This window comes from Myotis yumanensis, unplaced genomic scaffold, assembly GCF_028538775.1.
Source record: "Myotis yumanensis isolate MYYU_CA2020_CCGP unplaced genomic scaffold, mMyoYum1.0.hap1 SCAF_16, whole genome shotgun sequence".
NCBI lineage: Eukaryota > Metazoa > Chordata > Mammalia > Chiroptera > Vespertilionidae > Myotis > Myotis yumanensis.
Genome location: NW_027223767.1, coordinates 10,463,840 through 10,482,051, shown reverse-complemented (window position 1 = coordinate 10,482,051; position 18,212 = coordinate 10,463,840). Strand labels below are relative to the sequence as shown.

The 18,212-nt window shown below is 41.5% G+C and overlaps 1 protein-coding gene across 1 annotated transcript in view; it reads right to left on the bottom strand.

Moving 5' to 3' along the window:
- Nucleotides 1-1,241: 1,241 nt before the first annotated feature.
- Nucleotides 1,242-18,212, bottom strand: part of LOC138994806 (myosin-8) — a 32,377-nt gene continuing 15,406 nt past the window's right edge. Inside the window, exons 18-38 of the mRNA XM_070394984.1 lie at nucleotides 17,954-18,077; nucleotides 17,715-17,851; nucleotides 15,989-16,244; nucleotides 12,316-12,558; nucleotides 12,049-12,225; nucleotides 11,826-11,971; nucleotides 11,655-11,745; nucleotides 11,163-11,552; nucleotides 10,632-10,758; nucleotides 10,190-10,308; nucleotides 9,867-10,063; nucleotides 8,423-8,606; nucleotides 8,174-8,339; nucleotides 7,954-8,078; nucleotides 6,389-6,697; nucleotides 5,593-5,796; nucleotides 3,692-3,817; nucleotides 3,435-3,605; nucleotides 3,140-3,244; nucleotides 2,363-2,458; nucleotides 1,242-1,467 (exon numbers count right to left, since the gene is read on the bottom strand). Of these exons, the coding sequence (XP_070251085.1) occupies nucleotides 1,315-1,467; nucleotides 2,363-2,458; nucleotides 3,140-3,244; nucleotides 3,435-3,605; nucleotides 3,692-3,817; nucleotides 5,593-5,796; nucleotides 6,389-6,697; nucleotides 7,954-8,078; nucleotides 8,174-8,339; nucleotides 8,423-8,606; nucleotides 9,867-10,063; nucleotides 10,190-10,308; nucleotides 10,632-10,758; nucleotides 11,163-11,552; nucleotides 11,655-11,745; nucleotides 11,826-11,971; nucleotides 12,049-12,225; nucleotides 12,316-12,558; nucleotides 15,989-16,244; nucleotides 17,715-17,851; nucleotides 17,954-18,077 (3,646 nt within the window). The 3' untranslated portion in view covers nucleotides 1,242-1,314. The remainder of the gene's footprint in view (nucleotides 1,468-2,362; nucleotides 2,459-3,139; nucleotides 3,245-3,434; nucleotides 3,606-3,691; nucleotides 3,818-5,592; nucleotides 5,797-6,388; nucleotides 6,698-7,953; nucleotides 8,079-8,173; nucleotides 8,340-8,422; nucleotides 8,607-9,866; nucleotides 10,064-10,189; nucleotides 10,309-10,631; nucleotides 10,759-11,162; nucleotides 11,553-11,654; nucleotides 11,746-11,825; nucleotides 11,972-12,048; nucleotides 12,226-12,315; nucleotides 12,559-15,988; nucleotides 16,245-17,714; nucleotides 17,852-17,953; nucleotides 18,078-18,212) is intronic.

Genomic DNA, 18,212 nt, shown 5'->3' with positions numbered 1-18,212 from the left:
ACGCCCCAGTTCCTCTCTTATGTTATAACTAGAGGCCCAGTGCATGAAATTCATGCATGGGTACAGTCCCTGGGCCTGGCCTGCAATCAGGGCCGATCTTCCTTGGTTGTGACAGCCGGCCCTGCCTTCTGCCACTGCCAGTCACCCTCTGTGTGTGAGGTGACTGGTGGGGTGATTGGGGTCCTGGTGCCCCCATGTCCGCCACCACCCACTCCTGGTTCCCCATTTCCCATTGGGCAATCGGAACCTGCTGGCCAAGGGAGAAACTGAGAGGTTGGCTGGCAGGCCCTGTGTCTTGGTCATTCTCCAGCCCTGTTGGCCTCCTCTCTGTCTCTTGTGATGTGTTAACCTGACCCTGCTTTAGGGCCTTTGCATTTTCTGTTTTTCCCTCTACCTTCATATACTCCCATAGCTTATTCTCTTGCTTCCCTCAGGTCTCTGCTCAAATATGTTCTTATTAGAGAGGCTTCCTTGACCACTATGCAAAATACTAACTGCCATATGTTTTTATTTCCCACTAGAGGCCCAGTGCACAAAATTCATGCACTTGGAGGGTTCCCTCAGCCCAGCCTGTGCCCTCTGGCAGTCCAGGAGTCCTTGGGGAATATCCAACTGACGGCTTAGGCCCGCTCCCAGCTTTTGGCTGAGTGCTGCTCACTGACCACCAGGGGGCAGCTCCTGCGTTGAGCGTCTGCCCCCTAGTGGTCAGTGTGCATCATAGCAGTCGTTCTGCCATTCAGTCGATTTGCATATTATTCTTTTATTATATAGGATTAGCACTTACCATCTGACTTATTACATAGCTTCTTAACTGTTCATTACCTTTCTTTCCTTGTAGAATATAAGCACCCAGAGGACAGGAACTATGTTCACAGCAACACACACAGAACTTAGAACAGTGCCTGGCACATAGTAGATACTCAATAACTATTTGTGGAGTGGATAAATGAATGGGTTCTGTCTGAAGGGGCAGTTTCAGGGAGTCTTTTCCTTAGTAATTTTTAATAATCTAGAGATTTAATGAGATCAAGATGAGCAAAAGATAATTATATGGTGGGAGTGGTGAGAAAGGTGATGCTGGATGCTGATGGAAGTACAGAACATTGAATACTCTGCAAAGAATTAAAAATAATAGCTAGGTGAGAACTGTATATAAGAGCAAATAATTTTGGAAATAAAAATGACAATGTTTAATTTATAAGTTTACTGTAATTTTTATTTACTCAACATTAAGGGGAAAATAAACATCATAAAATAAGTGACCAAAAATAGCACATTTTGTGCCTCTCTTCAGTCATTCCATAGCATCAGGGATCACTCTTCACTTATGACTCTTGTGTGAACCTCGCGGCTCTTCACCCGCAGCTTGTTGACCTGGGACTCGGCGATGTCAGCCCGCTCCTCGGCCTCTTCCAGCTCGTGCTGGAGCTTGCGGAATTTAGCAAGATTAGCGTTGGATTGTTCCTCCTGAGAATAGAGAGAAAATGTGAGAATTAGACTTTGTGGTTCTTATTGCACTTTTTACCAAACAGGGTTATTTCTTCAACTCAGCTATTGCCTTCTTATGTTCAGTTTGCCATGTCTGACTTCAGATATGGACAGAATTTATAACTTCAATTATATTTTTTACTTTAAAGAATAAAAGAAGAAACCGTTTTGAAATGGAAGGGACAACTTATTATATCAAACCTATATAAACGTGAAATCCATTTATGATGTATGGGTTGGGTGGAAAAGAGGAAGAGAGAGACCCAGTTACCCTCCATTACAGAATTTAGTAAGTAAATGTCAGGCCAGATGATAACTTTGGGAAAACCCCACTTAAAACTTTTTAGCCATCTGTTTTTACTCTGGAATAGAGAGAAAGGAGAAAAGGGGGGCTGGGAAGAAAGTATGCCTCTGTTGGTTGGACTTAGTACCATTTGTGCCTCTCCCTTCCTTCCTTCCTTTCCTGACTTCCTACCTACTTCTTGCCTACCACACTGCATTTGGAAGAATGGAAAAAAACTAGGCAAAGGGAAACTGGAGGATCTTCTGACATGTCCTTACTGCTATAGCCATGTGGAGAGAGGAGCCCTTGATGATGATACTGGTAGTGAGCGGATAAGTCAGCTGGGGTAAAAGATCTAAGTTTGGCCTTTGAAAACACCTGAGTGTGTGCATTTCTAGAGGGGGAGGAATACTTACTATGGTGTTAAAGTTTCTGCTATATATTCTTTACAGTTATCAAGTAAGGTGGGTTAGTTAGAACTTTCCCCCACCCCTCCCCCCACAAACCTTACAAATTGTTTAATAATAAAAACATCTCCTCTATTTTCTCCCCCCCCATTTTTTTCTTCTACAAAGGCTTAAAGATACTTACAGCCTCCTCAGCTTGTCTCTTATAGGATTTCACCTTCGCCTGTAATTTGTCTACCAAGTCCTGCAGCCTGAGAACATTCTTGCGGTCCTCCTCAGTCTGCAAGTTTGAAAAAATGATTTGCATTCAACCCCGCGAAATAACTCTACAATAGGTGGTAAAATAAATCACTCTGGTATGATGGCAGTGGGCCTGGGGTAAAAGTGTTAAACTCTGAGGCGTTCTTCATAATAGCAGTCACCACTCTTACTAAATGTCCAGATTTGCAGGCACTGTATTAGGTAATTATACAGGGTGGGACAAAAGTAGGTTTATAGTTGTTCATATGAAAAACAATACAACAATTTAGAAATAATAATACAAGGATAAACTGTATTTTGTGTACTCACAACTGTAAACCTACTTTTGCCCCACCTTGTAAACATCTTTTCTAATTCTTATCTTCCTACCTTGGAGAGTAGATGTTATTACTCTACATTATAGGTCATGAAACTAAGGTTTAGAGTGTTAAGTAATCTACCCAAGTTTAAAAAATAAGAGAGGCCAAATTAGAGCTAATACCCACTTATCTGGCTTTAAAACCTATACTCTTACGTTATTATCTAAAAGCTTTCCTGATTTTCCAAGCTTAGTATATGGCTGTGACAAGCACCTGTGTCATTTGCCTCTTATATGCACCAAGTTAATGTGTCTATTTGTGAGTGACACATAGATTGTCACCAGGTTTCCAATTTCCCACTGGGCAGGAAGTCTGGATATTCTAGAAAGCTATTCCCTTACCTGGTAGGAAAGTTCCTTTACTCTTCTCTCATGTTTCCGCAAACCTTTAACAGCCTCAGCATTGCGTTTCTGTTCATTTTCAACTTCTCCTTCAAGCTCACGTACCTGCAACCGAGAAAGATACCTACAGGTCAGTCTTGGAAGATATTAATGAGCTCAGGACCCTACTGAAGGTACTAGGTGGATGTCCCCAGCCCCAGGACAAGGATAGGAGTCAGTCAATATGAAGGAAGAGAGATGCATAGGGGCAGTGCCCTTTTTCCCTTCCCAGATTTGGAGAGATTGAGATACCCACTCTGGCCTCCAGTTTCTGGATCTGCTTCTTCCCACCCTTCAGGGCCAGCTGCTCAGCCTCATCCAGACGGTGCTGCAGGTCCTTCACCGTCTGCTCCAGGTTCTTCTTCATCCGCTCCAGGTGGGCACTGGTGTCCTGCTCCTTCTTCAGCTCCTCGGCCATCATGGCCGCCTAATTAGCATATAAGTAAAGAAAATAAGGAAACCTGGTAATGGCAGGTAGCAAATGTGTGTCAGTAAAACAAATGCTCATCTTACATCAGTGATGGCCTTCTTGGCTTTCTCTTCTGCGTTGCGGGATTCTTGAATGACTTCTTCCACTTCACTCTGGAGTTGTGAAACATCGTTTTCTAATTTCTTCTTGGTGTTGATCAGGCTGGTGTTCTGTAAAAATAGTGGGAATTAGCAAGCTTTACAGTTTGCCCTCTTGGGATTTTATAAATGTCTTACTTGTTGGCTCATGCAAGGGACTAATAGCAACATTTCAATACACTTTAAATATTTGTTCAGTGCAAAATAATTATTTACAAGATTGGAGCTCCCCCCTGCTTCCACCATTGCCCAAGGTCCACCTGATTTATGCATAAGGAGTTCTGAGATTTAAGAATGTCTGTAAGTTAAGTGCTCTCTCAGTTATATTTCCACTGGACATCACTCATACTGTACCATAAAAGGTTGGAAATATTAGAAAAGAATAAATTCTTTTTGTGAATGTGGTACTGGGAGTTGGAAGGAATCTATTCTCTGAGAACTTTCATGCTTTGGTCCCTTGGGGAATGCTGGATTACTCTTACAAAAACATTTTCTTAAAATATTAATCCCTGGTTCTCAAAGGGAAGCACTACTTACTACCTTAATGGGTACTTGGAAATATTTGGTTGTCAAAATGACTAAGGGGTGCTACTGCATTTACTCTCTGGGCAAGTCAGGGATACTAAACATCCTGCAAAGCACAGAGACAGTAAACACAACAAGCTAAATGCTGACGTGCCCCTGATGGGAAATGATGCAAGGAACATTTCCACATATTGGAGTCAACAGATATCTTTGTTCATGATTAGTCCACATTATGGTTTTCAAAATAAAGAACCAAACCTTATTTTTAAATAAATGTAATGCCCTCTTTTTGGATGGTAGAAAATCTAAATATTACAAATAGGAACACACATATAAAATATTTGTAACACTGCACACCAAGATAACTGCAGTTAATATTTTAGTTATATTGCCCATCCATAATATATATATTTTCATATTCCAAAAACATGTATACACACTTTAACAGCTGATAGCTCAATTGATGTTTTTTTTTCTTTTCTTTTGAGCCAGACTAAGCTTTGAACAAAGGAAATTCATCCTAAAATGTTACTAGAAGTTTGAAGACGCAGTTGAAATTCAAACACTGCCTTTATAATTATGCAAAGTGTATATACATTTTTTGGGGGGACACAGGCTGTCCCCTCCCCAAAATGTATACACACTTTAACAGTTGATAACTTGCTTAATTTTCACTCCTCTTCAGGTTTAACTGATTTGAAATAATGTGTGAAGCAGGACTAAACTTCAAACAAAGAAAATTTGTCCACTAGACTTTTTTATGGGGATACATCAGTGGTTCCCAAACTTATTTGGCCTATCGCCCCCTTTCCAGAAAAAATATTACTCAGCCCCTGGAAATTATTTTTTTTTTTAATTTTAATAGCAGTTACTCATTGCCCCCAAATGCACCTGTGGCCATCACCGCCCCCCTGGATCGCTGCAGCGCCCACCGGGGGGGGCGGTAGCGCCCACTTTGGGAATCACTGGGATACATAAAAGATAGTTTACAGTACCAAACCAGCAACAGTTGACGAATTGAGGGCACACAAATACTGAATGAAATGTTCTTGATGTTTGTGATTCCATTGATTCGCGTTATCAGCAGTGACTGTACCAGAACTGTCATCAGTTTGAAAGGTATTGACAAAAAAATTATTCATTTCTATAGATTCTTTTAAACTGTGAAAATGAACTATATGTTAGTAAACTCTTTATAGTCATTCAAAGTGTGTATACATTTTTGGGGACATCGTATTTTATAAAAATGGAGTAGTTTCACGCTATAATTCTGATTCATCACTTAACAATACACCAGTATTTGTTTGATGTGAGGGTTTCACCTGGGTGTGCAGGAGCTGGACACGCTCACTGGCATCCAGCAGCTCCTGTTCTGCGATTTTCCTGCCCCTCTCTGTCTGCTCCAGAGTGGCCCTCAGCTCCTCCACCTCAGCCTGCAGCAGGTTGGCTCTGCGCTCAACCATAGCCAGCTGCTCCTTCAGGTCCTCCTGGCCCCGGAGAGCGTCATCCAGGTGTAGCTGGGTGTCCTGTTAAGTAAAAAAAGGCCTTAAACACTCTGAAGAGGATATGGATATCCTTGGATATGAATATTCTTGGAGATGAACTGGGAGAATGTATTGGTACCAGGAACAGGAAATGACAGGTCTGTCATTTGAAAGCATGAATATGGTGATGTCACTAACTCACAGAAGAAAGACTTATCAGGAGACAGATTCCTGTTCCATTTATGACATTAGTTATTTTTTTTCATGTGCAAGTCCTGCTGTCTATCATTTATGGAACATTTTCCATATGCTCTACACAGTACTTAATATCTGTTGTCTCCTTTGATTCTCACAATAACAGGTTCTGAGGGTTAAATAACTTGCCTAAAATCAGGGACCTAGTAAAACTAAAACTCAATCTCAGGCCATTTGGTGCCAGTCTTACACTTGCTTTCATATCAAAACATTTCTTTAAAAATATTCTATGTGCATTTAATTTAGTGGCCTCCATACTATGAGCTATATAATTTGTTAAAAGAAAAAAAAAGGATGGTTTAACAAGAAGGTTTTTTGAGGAATGGAAGACCAGTAACTTGCCTGACTTATCTGAACTGTTAAATGTGGACTCATTTACCTTCAGGATCCCTTGGGTGTTCCTGTAGTTCCTCAAGCTCTCTGCAGCCAAACGGTTGGCATGGTTCAGCTGGATTTCCATCTCATTGAGATCTCCCTCCATCTTCTTTTTGACTCTCAGAGCATCATTCCTGCTCCTGATCTCAGCATCTAGCATGCTTTGCATTGACTCCACCACTCTTACGTGGTTTCTCTTGAGCTGGTCAATTTCCTCATCCTTTTCAGCAATTTTCCTGTCAATTTCAGACTTGACTTGGTTTAACTCCAGCTGGATGCGTAGGATCTTTCCCTCTTCATGTTCAAGAGATGCCTTAACAAAACAGTGACCGATTAATAATGGAAAATAACTTGAATACTTGTAATATATTTCTTGTGAGACAAACTCTAATTAATATCAGTTTATGTAATTTTACAAAGTACAATACAATAGTTCCAGGAGCCTGTTAGGTAAATAATTCTTTTGTTTATTCAGTCCTGGATTATTTAGGGCAGCTCTGTAATAAAGGTGCTTTTAGTAAAGTATAAAGTATTATACAATATTCTCATGTAAGTACTAATAAAAATTACATGATTAAACTTATGTGAGCTCTTAATCTGTTTTATAGATTTAAATGTTCATGTGTGATATTTTCATTCCTGTTGTAGAAATTCTCAGTTTTAAAACATGTTTTTTCTGGTTACATTATACATGTTCATTGTAGGTCATGGGGCGATATATAAAAACAAAGGAAAAAACTTCATGTTGTGACCTCAGAGATAACCATTTTAATGTTATGCATTTTCCTAGTCTTTTTCCTATCTTCTATATATATAAAAGCCTAATATGCTAATTGTCCCTTCACCATTTGACCGAAGAGGGAAAGATCCACCAGTCGCTTTGATGCGCACTGACCACCAGGGGGCAGACGTTCCTACCAGTAAGTTAACTTGCTGCTGGGGTCTGGCTGATCCAGACTGGGCTAGCTGGGCCAGACACACACTAGAGCCCTCCCCGGCCCTGATTGTGCACTGGTGGGGTCCCTCAGTCTGGCCTGCACCCTCTCACAATCCGGGACCCCTTGGGGGATATTGGAGAGCCAGTTTTGGCCCAATCCCTGCAGGCCAGGCCAAGGGACCCCACCAGTGCACGAATCCGTGCACCAGACCTCTAGTTTTATATGTATTTCTACATAATAAAATTACATTGTATATGCAGACATGTATATTGCTTTAAAATTATCTACAATAAATATTTCTCTTTGTTAATTATATTTAATCTCTGTATAAAATTGCATCATGTGAATGTTCCATACTTTTCTTAGTCTTGTTCTTGGATTGGACATCTCTGTGTTTAAAACTTCACTTCCATTTAAGATTATTTTCTTAGAAAGAGAATTGATGGGTCATAGTAGTTACATTTTTAACGCTTTTTATTACTATTTCCAGATTCCCTTTATAAAGCTATACAAGTTCAACTTCTCACCAGCTTGATGATAAGATATATACTTTACAGTATCACTATCCATTTGAGTGTTTTCACTGATGTTTGTCTTTGATTTTCACCCCCAACAACCTAGTAGTATGTACCTCTGCTTCCTCTAAGGCAGCCTGAATGTCACATTTCTCTTGTTCCACTTGCTTCTTTATTTTCTCCAATTCATGGATTTGCTTCCCACCTTCAGCAATCTGCTCAGTGAGGTCAGAAATCTCCTCTGTGGTGAACAGGCAAAGGAGAAGTAGTGAGCTGATGGCAACATGGAAAGGTCCAGTCAGGCTATGTTGGGTAGAGAAATTCAAGAGAACTCACGCTGCAAGTTCTTATTCTCCCTCTTTAGTGTTTCAAGTTGATCCAGGGATTCCTCGTAGGCATTCTTGATCTTGAACAGCTCAGTGCTGAGAGAACGGGACTCCTTCTGGGAGGCCTCAAATTCAGCCTGAGTTTCCTCCTGCTTCTGTTTCCATTCTGATAAGATCTGAAAAGCAGTAAATCATCAGCCAATGTCAGGAGAAAGGAAGACCAAGTAAGCATTGATAAAGGTTAAGCAGGCTGGGCCACCTTGTCAAAGTTCCTCTGCTTCTTGTCCAGGGCTGCGCAGGCAGCGTTAGATCTCTCGACATCAAGCATGAGGTCCTCCACTTCATTCTGGAGCCGCTGCTTGGTCTTCTCAAGGGAGGCACACTTGGCGTTCACGGCTTCCACATGCTCCTCAGCTTCCTGCAGACGCTGGGCCAGCTTCTTCCTGAAAAGTTAGCCAGGCATTTAAGGACTGTGCAAGCGATAACCTCCTTGGCCTCCTTTCACAGTCCTGTTTCCATGGCAAATAACATGGTTTTCAAAACTGGTAGCCAGAACTGCTTTCTAGATCAGTGGTTCTCAACCTTGGCTGTACATTAGAATCACCTGGGAATCTTTTTAAAATCCTGATTTCTGGGTCTCATCCTCTGGAAATTCTGTTTCTTTGTTATGGGGTGGGGCCATAACATTAGTAACAAAGAAACAGAATTTCCGGAGGAGGAGGCCCAGAAATCAGGATTTTAAAAAGATTCCCAGGTGATTCTAATGTGCAGCCAAGGTTGAGAACCACTGTTCTAGATTGATAAATGGTGATTGAAATCCTTGGTAAGTTGTTGAATTCTTAGAGACTGCTCTTAGTGTCAGGACTTCTGATTGAGTGTGATTGTGGAGAATGTGTGGCCAGGACAATTTTATCAATTATATCTTAATCTTATTCCAAAAAGTATTTGAGCTGACTAGATATTTTATTGGACAAGAATATACTGAGCATATTAATTTTTTTATCTCAAAGTTTCCGTTTTATTTTATGTACTTTTTCTCTAAAGAAAACATAGCCAGTTTCTTCTAATCAAAGTTGAACAGTCTCACCTGAGAAAGAAGTTGATGGATAAATCAGGACAATTCATGCAGTTTAAACAAAGGCAAGCTCCCCCTCCCCCCCCCCCCCACCCTGTCTGAATCACCTACATTTTAATTTCCTAATTGTGTGCCACCTACGTACGCATCCTTAAGTTTCAGACAGGTCGTTAGCCTTGATGCCCAAGATCTACTTGAAGGTCCCCTTTTGTCTGTACACAGACTAAGGCTTCACTCGATTCAGACCAATCCTGGACATTATGTATTGTGGGATGGCCTCTAACATGAGTTTTAAGAGCTATCTCTTTCTACTGCAATGCTTACCGGTGGGCTCTGGAATCAGAATATCTGGTTCTAATCCTAGCTGCACCATTTATTAATCATATGCCCTTGGATTAGTTAGTTAACCTCTCACAGCTTCAATTTCCTCATCTCTAATGGGATAAGAATAATAATGTTGCTATGAAAACTAAATGAGCTAATGTATTTATAGTACTTGACACGTAGTATGCACTCAGTAAATGTTAGCTTCTGCTATGTTGTGTTTCCATTGTCATCAATGTCCTCACAACTGCTTCTGGGAGTTGCTGAGTTGGGCAACTCCTCCCCCAGAATTCACTGTACATACTTGGCCTCCTCCAGCTCCTCCGTGCGCTGGATGGCGTCCGTCTCATACTTGGTCCTCCACTGGGCAACCTCGCTGTTGGCCTTGGACAGCGCCCTCTGCAGCTCAGCCTTGGCTTCCTGCTCCTCCTCATACTGTTCCCGCAGCAGGTCACAGTCGTGGCGGGAGGACTGCAGGGCGTGGGCCAGGGCGTTCTTGGCCTGCAGAAATACGAGTCAGTGACTTAAACTCATTTATTCATTGATATTTAATTTACACATTCGGAATAGAACCTAACTGGACATGTGTAGATATGATTAGCCAAGAAGATCTTAGGTAAAACTCACTTTAGTTTCTTCTTCTAGCTGACGTTTCATGTCTTCAATCTGCTGACTAGATGCTTGTTTGCTCCTTGAAAGCTGAGAGACTAAAGCATCTTTCTCATCTAATTGTCGAGAATATTCACCTAAGAATAATATGAGTAAAGGGATTTGTTAATGGTGTTAAAAATTGGCCTAATGCTTTTATATTTATATTTGTACATATCAAATATATGCCTCTAAGTATTTTAGAACTGGTTAGAACGAGTTGAAAGGGCAGAGTTGCCACAGGAGTGTAACAAGTAAACTTGCTTGCTGATTCTTGCTTATTTTTTTCTTTCTGACCTGCTGAGCAAATTCTGATAGTTTGCTTAGTCCACTCTAAAATGGAAGTATTGCTATTTATTAAGAATCCCTGGAATCGCTTTTATCTAGTGCAAAGTTTCAGGATTCAGAGAAAGGTCTTTACCTGATTCCGTCTGCAGGCGAGCTCTCTGAGCCGTCAGGTCGTTGATCAGCCGCTGCTGCTCTTCTTCCTTAGTCTTAAGTTCACTCAGTTGATCTTCTAGTGTGCGGCACATCTTTTCAAGGTTTCCCTGTGTACATGTGGCAGTGACGGAGGAGACATTGTATACAGTAAAGTAAGTTAAAACTTGATTCTTATAATATTTTTCCAGTGAATAAATTCATGTTGTGTGAGTAGAAGGTTATGGCACCAACTCTGTGGAACATGCTGGGGTTCAAGCATGGTGAGTGCATAGTGTCCCTAAAGAGGTCATTGTTGGAGCCCATTCATCTATCCCAAGATTGATATTAAAATGGATTTTGAAATAATCTTAACAGGTTAAATCCAGCATTTTAAAAATGAAATAGAATGGAATATATTAGAATAGAAAATATTAGATTAGTGCTATAAACTTCTTGCAAACAGTGTTTAATGACAAGGAACAATGGGTGTTCTAGTAGGTTATTAACATCATTTAGAGACAGTATTGGGTACCTTGGCTTTGGAAATAGCCTCTGAGTTACTGCTAAGGTCATCGATCTCCATCTTCAGCTCACTCTTCTCCTTCTCCAGTTTCTGCTTGACCCTCTGCAGGTTGTCTATCTGCTCCCCAAGTTCAGCCATACTGTCCGCGTGCTTCTTCCTCAGGGTGGCTGCTGTGGCTTCGTGCTGCAGGGTGGCTTCCTCCAGGTCCCTGCGCATTTTCTGGAACTCAGCCTCCCGCTTCTTGTTCATCTCAACCTGGGCTGAAGTTGCCCCACCAGCTTCCTCCAGCCGCTCGCTGATCTCCTCCAGTTCCCGGGAGAGGTCCGAGCGCTGCTTCTCTGCTTTGGCCCGAGAGGCCCTCTCTGCCTCGATTTCCTCCTCCAGCTCCTCAGTACGGGCCTGGGAGTGACACAAGCACATTAACATACATTAATATCAATTTCAGGGTTGGTTTTTTTTGGGGGGGGGAGGGTACAGAAAAAAGGAGGTGAGATGACTCACCTGTAACTCTTTGATCTTTTTCTGGAGTTGAATTTCTACTGCTTGCTCATCTTCAATTTTGCTTAGCAGATTGCTGATTTCAAATTCTTTCCTTAAGAAAGAAGAAGACATATTAGGACCCATATGAATTTGATGATGATATCACATAGGGTTTTTTTCTGAAGTTCCTACTTTTTAAGCTTTTCATCAAGTTGCTGTTTGTCATTTTCTGTATCCATTGTGGATTCTTGGGCCAATTTTAGGTCACCCTCCAGTTTCCTCTTTGCTCTTTCTAGATCCATTCGAAGTTTCTTTTCTTGCTCCAGAGACCCTTCAAGCTAATGAGAAAGTAAAATTTGTTGAAAATTGAAAGTATATTAAAAATCTTTCAAATGTTTATTAAAAATACACTGACATCATCCACTTGCTGCTCTAGCTTGGTTTTAGCTTTGGTCAGGGTGTTGACTTTGTCCTCTTCTGCCTGCAGGTCATCCAGCGTCTGCTGGTGGGCCTCTTGGAGGGCCTTCTTCTCCTTGGTCAGCTTAGCTATGATTTCATCCAGTCCTGCCATCTCTTCTGTGAGGTTTTTCACCTAGAAGGTCAAGGAAGAGATTGTCTCTACTATAAAGCAGCTAATTGGATGGTAGAACCTCTATAGGGTATAGCAGAATATGTCTCATACTTTGTTCTCTGTGGCATGCTTTTCCTTTTCAACCTTGGCCAGTGTCAGCTCAAGGTCATCGATGTCTTTTTTCAGTTCTGAACATTCGTCTTCCAGTTTCCTCTTCTTGGCCGTCAGCTCAGCATTGATCTCTTCCTCATCCTCGGCTCTCTCAGTCACCTCTTTGATTTTGGCCTCCAGCTGGATTTTGTTTTTAATCAGTTGCTCACACCTTTCCTCTGCATCAGCTAAGCTGTCTGCTTCCTGTGGGGAGGAGATTCAGTGAGATACTTAGAGAACTTGTTACTTATTTGGAACTTGTTGTTTTCACAAAATAGCATTGTTCACTGCATTTTGATGAATTTTTCAGAATGAATATAAATTAAACTTAATTGAATATTATTACATGTCCTGGAGAAATGCAGCTAATTAGAAGTAAGACTATAGATTTAGAAGCAAATTAGTCTGCAAATGAGTGGACTGAAGAAATTGACTATTTTAGAAAGCATTGTGTAAAAGAGTGGAAGAACCAAAGGAAGCTTGGGTTCTTGTCCCAAATTTGCCTGCATATGTATGATCTTTATTGCTTTATTCCTCTTATGTTCAATTATATTATACTAGGGGCCCGGTGCATGGATTCCTGCACCAGTGGGGTTCCTTGGCCTGGCCTGCACCCTCTCAGAATCCAGGACCCCTTGGGGGATGTCAGATAGTCGTTTTGGGCCCAATCCCTTCAGGCCCAATCCAGACAGGAGGGAGCCCGATTCTGTGTGTTGAGCATCTGCCCCCTGGTGGTCAGAGTGTGTCATAGTGACCAGTCGACCAGTCATTGGTTGTTTGGTTGCTTAGACTTTTATATATATACTAGAGGCCCGGTGCACAAAAATTGTGCACTCGTGGGGGTCCCTCAGCCTGGCCTATACCCTCTTGCAGTCTGGGACACCTTGGAGGATGTCCACCTGCTGGCTTAGGCCTGCTCCCTGGGGGATCGGGCCCAAGTTGGCAGTCAGACATCCCTCTGGCAGCCCAGCAGCCCTTGGGGGATGTCCACTTACTAGCAGGGAGCAGACCTAAGCTGCAGTCGAACATCCATAGTGCTGCTGAGGAGGCAGGAGAGGCTCCAGCCACCACCGCTGTGCTGGCAGCCATCAGCCTGGCTTGTGGCTGAGCAGAGCTCCCCCTGTGGGAGCACACTGACCACCAGGGGACAGCTCCTGCATTGAGCATCTGCCCCCTGGTGGTCAGTGTGTGTCATAGTGACCAGTCATTCCCAATCTTTCTGCTGTTAGGATCAGTTTGCATATTACCCTTTTACTCTTATAGGATAGAGGCCTGGTGCATGGGTGGGGGCTGGCTGGTTTGCTCTGAAGGGTGTCCCAGATCAGGGTGGGGGAACCGCTGGGGTGCCTGGCCAGCCTGGGCAAGGGGCTGATGGCTTTTTGCAGGCTGGTCACACCCCCTTCAGGGTGGGGGTCCCCACTGGGATGCCTGGCCAGCCTGGGTGAGGGGCTGATGGCTGTTTGCAGGCTGGTCAAGCCCCTCCCAGTGGGGACCTTCACCCTATGGAGATTTGGCCAGCCTGGGTGAGGGGCTGATGGCTGTTTTCAGGCTGGCCACACCCCCTTTAGGGTGGGGGGGTTCCCACTGGGGTGCCTGGCCAGTCTGGTGAGGGGCTGAGGGCCATTTTCAGGCTGGCCAACCCCCCTGGCGACAGAAGCTCCTAGCCTCTCCTTTTTTTCTTTTCTTTTTTTTTATTCTGGGATTTATTTACCTTCTATAATTGAAACTTTGTAGCCTTGAGTGGAGCTCAGAGCCGGCCAGGGCGGGTGGGAAGCTTAGCTTCCTCCAGTGCCAGGGTTAACCCAAGCCTTCTGCTCGCTTCTGTGGCCACGGTTGGCTGAAAGCAGGTATCTGGGATTTATTTATCTTCTATAATTGAAACTTTGTTGCCTTGAGTGGAGCTCAGAGCTGGCCCCGGCAGGCGGGAAGCTTGGCTTCCTCCATCACTGGGGCAACCAAGCCTCCTGCTTGCTTCAGCTCCATGGCTGCCGGCCGCCATCTTGGTTGGGTTAATTTGCATATAGTCGCTCTGATTGGCTGGTGGGCATGGCTTAAGGTGTAGCAAAGGTATGGTCAATTTGCATGTTTGTCTTTTATTAGTGTAGAATAGATGTAATAAGGGGATTAGGAGAAATGATTGCTAAGAGCATTTCAGCTGTAATATTCAAAGATTTTTGACTTAGTTAAATAGTTTATTTTTGTTTTTGAGCATTGCCTACTCACCTCAAGCAACTAGTTAGTAGACTGAATTTAAAAAAGAAAAGAAAAAGACCTATGTTAGGCCTATTTCCATGAAGCATTTTTATGCACTCAAAACCTTGATAGTCCATTACATTGCTATAATTATCCAAAAATTTCATTTCCATTTTAAGAGTTACCTTAGCCTCAGAATAAATTTTAGAATATATAAGAAGATATAATTTTAAAAACTCATATAGTTCAATGACATTTTTATAAGTTACTAAAGGACTCAAATGAAAATCAGTTAAGCCACTAATTTATTAGATTACACTGGCCTGGGGAATTTCTTTTTTTTTTTTTTGGTGTTTGTTTTATTTATCTTAAGTTTTAAATGCTTAAATCAGGGGTGGGGAATCTGCCAAGGGCCATTTGGATATTTCTAACATCATTCATGGGCCATAAAAAATTATCAACTTAAAAATTAGCCTGCTATATTTGGTTAAACTTTTAATTAACTCATCCTTAAATGACTTGGCAAGACCTGACCAAATGATTTTGCAGGCCTTATAGGATGTTCCCCACCTCTGGCTTAAATGGATGATAATGGGGATTTCCCAGGGTTTCTTTGCATCTATTTTTAACAGTGATACACTCAATAACTAATCACTGACTGATGATAATACCTATCAAAGAGGTTAAGATGAAGAGACTGATCCTATGCTTTTGGGAAACTATAACTTTCGTATAAGTAAAGTTATGAGAAGGAAAAGTTGAAAATAGCTTAAAAATTTTAGGAAAACTATTATCTTCACAAGTTTCTTCATGACATCCTTGGGCTTGTTGGATCAAGTAAAATTGTGTTCAGCCAGAGTGTAGGTGCCAAACCTATCCCCACTCTGGTTATAGCTACTTCCTGAATTAATAAACAGAAGCTTTAAGAACTCAGCATCTGTATCAAAGGAAGAATTGTAGAGGGCCCTTCCCTCTACCTTATACCCTGGTAGTGTAGGTCAAGTACCCAGATAAATTCATTGAGCTAAATCTTGAGGAGGGAAAGGAGCTGAGGAAAAGAGATACAAAGAGGAATAAGAATACTGTGTTTCTTGAATTTAAATACAGTCTCTACTCTTGTATTTAGAAAATAGAGCTATATTTTAAGGCTGGGATAAAGCAGGCAAGGCAAACGGATAAAATGAAATTTGGGGGCTTGCCTTTAAACTACTTTCTTCATGTGAAATTTGTGACATGTAAATGCATTCTTCGATCTTTTCTTTTCTATTTGTAATTTGGAAGTAATTGCACCTTTCTCATAGGAATATTGTAAGTTAAATGAAATACTAAAGGGCAAGTTGAGATTTTCTTTTTCAAGAAAAGGTTATTTGTAAATCCAAAGTATGTGTGAATTCTAGAAAAGCTTCAGTGACATGGTACGTTCAGAATATGGGGTACTCACAGATTGAACCTGGAGTTGCAGGTCATTCTTCTCTTTTAAGAGAGTGACCATCTTTTCCTCCAGCTCCTTCCTCTTTGCCTCCGACTTGGCCAGTTCATCCTTGGTCTTCTGGAACTCTTCCTTCATGGTGGCCATCTCCTTCTCGGTCTCCGCACTCTTGAGGAGGGGCTTGATCTTGAAGAAGAGCTTCATCCAGGGCCAGTGCTTGACGTTCATGAAGGCGCGGATGTTGTACTGGATGCAGAATAATGCTTCTCTGAAATGACACAGAAATATCAGTGTAGACTGATCTATTAGAGACAATGCTATTATTCTTTATATGCAAACTCCCCTTTTAATGACCCTCCACATATAAATGATATGTCAAATTCTGTATACGTTATATGCAGGCTTTACACATGTGTGTGCACATCTTCACACTCACACAATAATCCTCAGTATAACTGCTTTGCTAATATGTGCTGATTATATTTAACAATTCTGCATTTTCAAGTTCCTACCAAACAAGCAAAGAAGCTGACTTTAGAGAGGAAATACTTTACATGAATGAACATCATGTACCACTTTAAGATCATCGGAGATACTATAATAATAGTGATTTGAGAGCGGATGTGGCAATTGTAAATTGATTGAGCTGCTTGTCTGTTGGCATATGGATGTGAACTATGAAATGGCATAGGTTGCTTTCTGAATTGCCCCACCTAAGTTGAGCTTATGATTTATCATGTCTTCCTTGAAGCCTCTCCTCTTATTTAACTCACCACTGAATTATTCACTCTATAAATTTCTTTTGTTAGCTTCTTCAGATAACAGACTGTCTTTTCTCAAATTCTTTGAAATGCCTCTTTGTTACTTGCTCATTATATTTTTAATATCTTTAGGGCATTTAGCACAAATTGAGCTCCAAAATTTCTTTTATTTAAATAAAATTGTAAAATAGTAATAAAAGATGCCCTTTCTGCAAACTGTAGCAATAGACTTACAAGATTTGACTGCCCTGTAGCAATGAGTATGTTTTCTCAAGCTTCCTGAAATGGAAACTCTATTTTTATAGGTCCAATTTATAAGAACCATAACTTTGAGAAGGCAGATACTATGACACAAATCATAATGTAGACAGACACATGTAAATAACTTGGGAACACATAATGCAGACCTAAATAAGTACTTAAGGAACAAAATGAATGCAAAATGTGTGTGAGGACAGGGAATGCAGTATTGCCGTGTAGATACAACTGGGTGAGGTTAATTAGAGAAAGGAGTAATGGAAGTTTTGAATTCATAAGTAGATAAATTAGGATGAGGAGAGAGGGCTTATGCAAACCTGGAAATAGGAGATAAGCAGATTGTTTAGGCTGGCTGGAAAGGCTGTGTGGTTGGAAATGATAGATGAGGTGGGGAATAGAGGGCTTGACAGCCATGCAAGGTAACTTGGATTTGATGTCGCAGACCACGGGGAAACCCAAACTGAAATGTGACATGATGAAAATAGTGCTTACTGCAAATTAGTCCTGCAGTTGTATGTGAGATGGATGGGAAGGGACAAATTGGAGGGAGAAGAGAAGTTTTGGAGGGAATCCAAGTGTGAGAGGATCAGCAAAAGCTGATGAGTTGTAGGGGTGAACTGGGTGAAAAGCACATAGCCACAAAATGGAAGTTAATGAGTGATGAAGGCTGATTGATAGTCCCGAAGGGACCTTACAGTTCTGATAGTCAGCATAGTTACCTCCTTTGTAACATCTTCTGATATTCTACTCTCATTAGGAATCCCCTACAGACGGCTTGAGTTCTTGTTATAATCTGGGCCAGTTTGTCATCTCTCATTTCTTCCAGAAGACCCAGAAGGCCAGCTTTGAAGAAAACCTTTGAAGAAAAAGGGAGAGTCACACAGCATCCCCCATAGGACAGGAAACACAGAGATGGCAGAAGGTACTTGGATCAGGTGTAAATAAATAACAGCTATACCTTTGTATGTCCAAATTTATATTGGGTGTGATCAATGTCAATGGACCCTAGAAGTTTCTCAGAAGCCTTCTTGCTGTCAATGAACTGTCCGTCTGGGATAGCACTTGCATTTAAAACTTTGTATCTGTTCAATCAAAGAAAGAAAGGTGTGATCATATGTGAAAATCAAGTTACACCAAAAAGAAACATCAATAAAAATCTCAGAGAAAGAGTAAAAAAATATTAGAAAATCCAGCTGTCCTTTAAATTTAGATAGTGA